This window comes from Crocuta crocuta, unplaced genomic scaffold (assembly GCF_008692635.1).
Source record: "Crocuta crocuta isolate KB4526 unplaced genomic scaffold, BGI_CrCroc_1.0 scaffold92, whole genome shotgun sequence".
NCBI classification, from domain to species: domain Eukaryota; kingdom Metazoa; phylum Chordata; class Mammalia; order Carnivora; family Hyaenidae; genus Crocuta; species Crocuta crocuta.
Window position 1 is genome coordinate 2,371,652 of NW_027528804.1, and position 6,000 is coordinate 2,377,651.

At 44.0% G+C, this 6,000-nt stretch overlaps 1 protein-coding gene across 3 annotated transcripts in view; it reads right to left on the minus strand.

The window, feature by feature from the left end:
• The window catches only part of SLC39A8 (solute carrier family 39 member 8), a 74,933-nt gene extending 71,045 nt beyond the window's left edge, over positions 1 to 3,888 (minus strand). Inside the window, exons 1-2 of one of the 3 annotated variants that reach the window (XM_077755749.1) lie at positions 3,729 to 3,888; positions 2,497 to 2,977 (exon numbers count right to left, since the gene is read on the minus strand). In XM_077755749.1, the coding sequence (XP_077611875.1) occupies positions 2,497 to 2,715 (219 nt within the window). In that variant the 5' untranslated portion in view covers positions 2,716 to 2,977; positions 3,729 to 3,888. Of the gene's footprint in view, positions 1 to 2,496; positions 2,978 to 3,223; positions 3,338 to 3,399; positions 3,495 to 3,728 lie in introns of those variants that run through there. The other 2 variants (XM_077755747.1, XM_077755748.1) reach the window with 2 other exon arrangements.
• Between the last annotated feature and the right edge of the window lie 2,112 nt (positions 3,889 to 6,000).

A 6,000-nucleotide genomic window follows, 5' to 3' on the forward strand; every position in this document is an offset into this window, starting at 1 on the left:
ATTATTCTATTGTCTCCAGTTTAAACGCAGATCGCTTTGGTCTCCCAAAGCAACAATTTAATTTAATAGTACTTAGGGATGCTGAAAAAAATATTAGAAAACCTTCCAAAATTGTCTAACAAACCTCCAGGGTACATACAGTAGTCTATTACTTGAGAAAAGCTGACCTAAGAAACATCACAGTGTTCATCCAAAGAGCAATGTCATTTGTAAATAAATCTCTTAGAAGATTGAATAAATCCCTGGCTCATCAAAATAAATTCTATTTTCTCAGCCTTTTTCAAAGTCAGAAAGTCAAGCTTCTCACAATAGGCCCGTGTATTATTTATTCTACTTCATTGTGGGTGAGGAAACTGAAGATGCATTCTTTAAGATAGAGATATTAATGGCTCTAAATTTGGTTCCAAATTGGTGTGTCCTGCTGGAATGGATATGAATGCCAGTAAATTAATAGATTCTGAAGAACAGGATTTCATCTGTCACCATTTGATGGATGACTATTGTTTTCCTTAGGACTTTTTAGAACATCAAGTTGATGTGTGTTAGTCCTGATTACATGATAAACTTTCCTCAGTTTCCCTTTGTTTCCAAAGTAATTATGGGTTTCTTTATGTCTCTTTTTGATGCCCACGAAGGCTGTAATGAAGGTAGTTATTTATGTAAACATGAGAACAAGAAACAAGGTGTCAATGTACATATAATTTACTCATTGAGGCATCTGACTTACTCATAAACTGGGAGTCATACTGCTAATAAAGTTAACTGATTTTCCTAAATAATTTAGCATGTTTTCCAGTGTCTTTGCCAACAGATGGCTCAGGGGTCTTTGGTCACTTTATAATTCATCTACACCTCCAGACACTACAAGATAAGGAGATAATTTAAGTCAAAACAATGTGTGGGCCACAGATATGCAGCTGCAAGTGAAATTCCCCAAGCTTCTTTCCAAGCATATGGCCGCTCCTATTCCTACCTAGAAATACTTTAGTCAGCTGTTTCTCCTAACTGAAGAGACTGCAACTAGACAAAAAATACTTAGGAAGGTGTTTGCTTTATTTTCTGAAATATCTATATACTATGGGGGTATTTCTGAAATATCTATATACTATGGGGGTTCTTACATGTTGAGAACAACATGTAAGTTCTCAAACATTAAACCAAGTGTAATGTCATACCAGAAATGGAACTATATATAGTTTACTGAAGAACATACATAAACAGACCACAAAACCCTTCCAGATCAAAGGCAGGCTGGCCTCTGATACCCCATTGCATCAGAAAGTTCTACTTCCTGAATATTGTATGTTTTAATTGAGGTAAGATATTTCTAATAAAAAAGAATGCTAACCTATCTATAGTGTTATTAGCAAGGATTTTACTGGATTCAAGTCTCCCTATCTGACATCTGAGATTAGATACATCAGAAAATGCTAAAGCCCCAAGAGTGGAGAATGCATAGTATGCAGTATTGCCCAAACATCTCAGACACAAAACCTTTTCGTAATGCAAACTAACGTTGCCCATAAGTGACAAACACTATGCAAAATACAGCACACTGCTATTCATCCTCAGTGGTCACTCTAACAAGAGCAAAAGGAGGAAAAATCAAGGCACGGAGTTAAGTGAATTTTTAGAAGTGGGGAGGAGTTTTGGGGGGGATGCTCAAACTGCACTTGGCCTACCTCACAGTTTTAAGAAATAATCATAGAATATTGATCATGGAAGCGATTAGGAATCTACAAAGTCATCCTTTTTGAAACTTCCTAATAGGCATGGTCTTAAAATACTCCCTTATTTTAAGGTAGCTCATAGCTGTCCTTAAATCCAAGACATTACTAAACGCCTAGCTAATATATGTATATGTACTGAGAAATATATAGTTTTTATTTTGAATGAAAATCAGAATCAAACACTTGACCTGACAAATGCCTAAAAACTAAAACTCTAAATCCAGTTCAGGCACCAACTGGATGTGTGATCTTGGTCAAGCCTTCATCGGTTTCCCTGTCTCTGTACAATAAATAGACCCTTCAGCTCTGCATGCCTCATGAAATCTCCAAAGGAAAAGACAGCTACATTATATCTCGTTAGCAGTTCTTACCCACCAAGCAACTGTTAATGAGGGTGCCAGGTGAGCCACTATCTTTGCTGGGAAGGTTTAAGTACGTCGTTCCGATCTAAAAAGCATCTCATAAAGGCGCTTCCAGCCCTCAACTACTTCTATAAAATTTTATAACCACAAGCGTCTGACCTCGCAGCTCATCAGGCGTAAAACTGCAATTTCTGGCTCCCTTAACCCCACCAGCCCTTTAACCCTGGTTAAAGAAGCCCAGCGGGGTGAAAATTAAGTGCCACCAATCAGATACTACCCCACGCTTGAAAATTGCCACGAAATTCTTCCTCCCTCCCTTTTCTCAAATAAATGGCATTCCTATAGAAATGGACGCCCACGGGTGTCCGCGGACACCGGAACGGCCGCGGGGGGCCCCGCGGTACCTGATTGAAGTGCAGCTGCCCGGGCTCGGTGACACCTTCCGCGGGGGCGGCTCCCAGCTGCTCCAGCAGGCGCGCGAGCTGCGCCGCCGACAGGCTCCGATTCGCGCCGAACAAGCTCAGTACATCCTCGCTGAAGGCGAGCCCGGGCCCCGCAGCCGTCCCTCCGATGCCCGCAGCCGCCAGCAGCAGGAGCCCAGCCACCGCCCGGCCCGGGGCCATCCTGGCCGGGGCCGCCTTTCGAGGGCCTGAAACGGGCTGGAGCGCACGGGGACGCTCTGGGCGCACCTGCGCGGGTGCCCAGGAGCCCGCGCTCGGATCACTCGTCGGCGCGGGTCCGAGTCAGCTGTGACGCGGCCGCCCCTGGTCGTCCGCCGCCTTCGCGAGAGCAGCAGCCCGCGACCTGCGGGGCATTGAAGTGGTGGTGCAGCCGGGGGGGGCGGGGAGCGATAGGCACAGCGGGCCCCCGGGCCTCCTGGAGAGCCTAAGATAAAGAGGACAAAGAGGGACAGAGATAAAGGCCAGCGGGCCACCGCCGGCCAGCCCCGGGAGCTCTGCGTGGCCCGAGCCCTCGAACGCCCGGCCGGGCAAGGAGCCAACTGCCCCGGAGCCGGGTTTGCAAATGTCCCAGGATTTGCATAGTGTGGTGACACGCTCCTCCCGGGTATAAAGCCCCAAACCAAGCAATTTCTTAGGAAGAACTAAAACCACTTTCACTGTAGAACCCCACCTCCTCTTCCTGTCTTGCCGCTAAATTCCCGCAGAGGAAACTTGGAAGGGGTGAGGCAGGCAGTCCCCAAGGGGCTGCAGGAAATAGCCCCTTCGAAGTCCTGGGCTTTGCGTCTAAACGGGACCCTCCCTCTCCCAGATTTCTGGGCTTGGCAAGCTAGCCTGCTAACCTCTCACCTCGCCTGTCTCTGTATCTGCGTCTCTGTGTGTGTCCACGTGAGTCTCAGCCTCTCTCTCTCTCTCTCTCTCTCTCTCTCTCTCTCAAAATTATCTCTGGCTAGTCAGCTCTGAAACTCCGAGATCGGCCCTGAGCCTTTTACAGATAAGAGGCGGGCTCTGTCCCCTCCTCTCTAGCACGTGGTGACTCACACACACTCCCCCAGCCTGAACTCCCACGCTCGTCCACGCCGGGGCGCAGGGCCGCTGGCCTTTCCCGTTCGCGGGCATTGTGCATTCCTCGTGCGACCCGGCTCCCCACCCGCACGGGGTGGGGGTGGGGGGGTTACCTGAAAGCCACGTCCCTGTCGGCGTCCCCGCCTCCTTTCTGGTCTCCGCGATTTCTTTGTTACCTTGATGAAACCAACTTCCTGGAATGGAGTCAAGAGCCCCATGCATTGTCTAAGAGGTTAGCAGGAATTGCTTTTTTGTCTTACTTCGTAAACTCCCGAGGAAAAAAGGAAACCAAATCTCCAGCTTGGTGGCGGGCAAACTGAGCTCGCATTGCCCAAGCCGGCCCTTCCTGACGCCGCACAGGATATCCGCAGATCAGAATGAATGTTTGTTTGTTCAAAAGAGGGTTCAAGAAAAGCTGACTTAGGTGTGAGGTCAACAAGTTTGTGCAAAGTGAAGGCGGTGTTTGGGGACAAAGGTTGTATCTGGTGGATATAATTGTCCAGAAATAAAGTAAACCTTGATTCCCTGCTACATGGCTGAATACAATAGGAAGAATTCGAAGTGTTCTTGCCTCCCATGGGGAGAGTACACAGCCTCCTAAAACAAACTTTTAAGGGACCCTAAAGGCAGAATAAGGCAAGAAGATGAGGAAGGGGACAAAATCTCCTCCCACATGAGAAACAGATGTGAATGTGAAAAATAGAGACTGAGAGAGAAAATTCCAGAAGGATGAGGATTTGGGTGAACATAACTGAAGAGCTATTATACAGAAAATGTTTAACTGTGTTCTAAACACAGAGAGTAGAAGGCAGCAGTTACCACGCAAAATGACCAAGAAGAAGGTTTCTGAGGAATATGAAGCACAAGTGCTTTGGAGGTAGTGATTGCCCTGTGATTGAAGGTGTTTCAAGGCCACAGGTAAGCTATATAAAGATTCCTGCCTTGGAGAGAAATCAGCAAAATGATCCTAATGGTGTGTCCCTTCCAATTATAAAATCTATACATTTGTTAATAATAATTTGCAAGATTACAATGATACAAAAAGGGCAAATATTTCACCCAAAGGCCAGAAGTAAATTCATATCACAGTTAAGCTCTTCAATTACACAGATGATGGGATTCTTCAAGATTTTTATTGAATTCTTAAAAAAAAAAAGTTTATTTATTCAGAGACAGAGAGAGAATGGGGAGAGGCAGAGAAAGAGAGGGAGAGAACAAGAAAATCTCAAGCATGGAGCCTGATGTGAGGCTCAAACTCACAAACCCGTGAGATCATGACCTAAGCCAAAATCAAGAGTTGAAGGTTTAACCGACTGAACCACTCAGATGCTCAATTTTTGCTGGATTCTTAAGCATAGTTTGCTGCCTATTTTTCCATTTGACCTCAATGACTCAAGGTGATTCTTGGAAATTAATAAATGCTCTAGATCTTTCATCCACACCCAAGTTGTTCATTCCCAGCTTGAATTGCAACATTGATAAGATGTTGGATTTTACACAAATATAAATGGGTTTTAAGTAATATAAAATTCAGGGATGCCTGGGTGACTCAGTTAGTTAAGCATCTGACTCTTGATTTCAATTCAGGTAAAGATCCCATGGTCGTAGGATCAAACCCCCTGTGAGCTCCATGCTAAGCAAGAGGCCTGCTCAAGTTTTTTCTCTGCCTCCCTCAGCCCCACTTACACATGCACATTCTCTCTCTCTCTCTCTCCACCTTTCTCTCCCTCTAAAATAATAATAATACAAAATTTATATTATGAATTTTTTAAATAAAATTTTTGTATTAGTTACTCATGTCTGCATACATTCATTTTACCTGCCCATCAACCCCAAAAGATAATAAATCTAAAAAATAATAATCAACTTGCTTGGAAACTTTACCAAATACAGTTTACATAATTTAGGCATGCAATTAAGACAGAGTGTTCAGAAAATTATGAGTTACTAACTACCAAATTGGTAAGGCTAATTTCTAGATTTTCCACTCTAATAAAATACAGTCACCAAAATACTACTCAGATAATGTTTTAGGGCCCAAAATATGGCATTGTATCAGCCATATCATTACTGAAAAAAGGCCTTTCAGTTTAAAATATAAAGTGGAATGCTATAAACTATAATTTCTTTCAGAAACTTGCCTTAAAGTGGTCATAATTTTAAATGATAATATTTAAGGGAGAATCCCAGAAACACCAGCCAGGATCGTGAAAGATGCTTTCTCTTTGGGACAATGTCACCTGGGAAACTTGGTGATAGGTTCAATTCCCTCATCTATGAAACAAGAAAGTTGGGATAGAAGAACAAATATCCATTCCAGCCTTATTTCTAAATGTCTAATTTAGGATTCCTCTATCAGAACAAAACGTGAAACACTATAAGAGA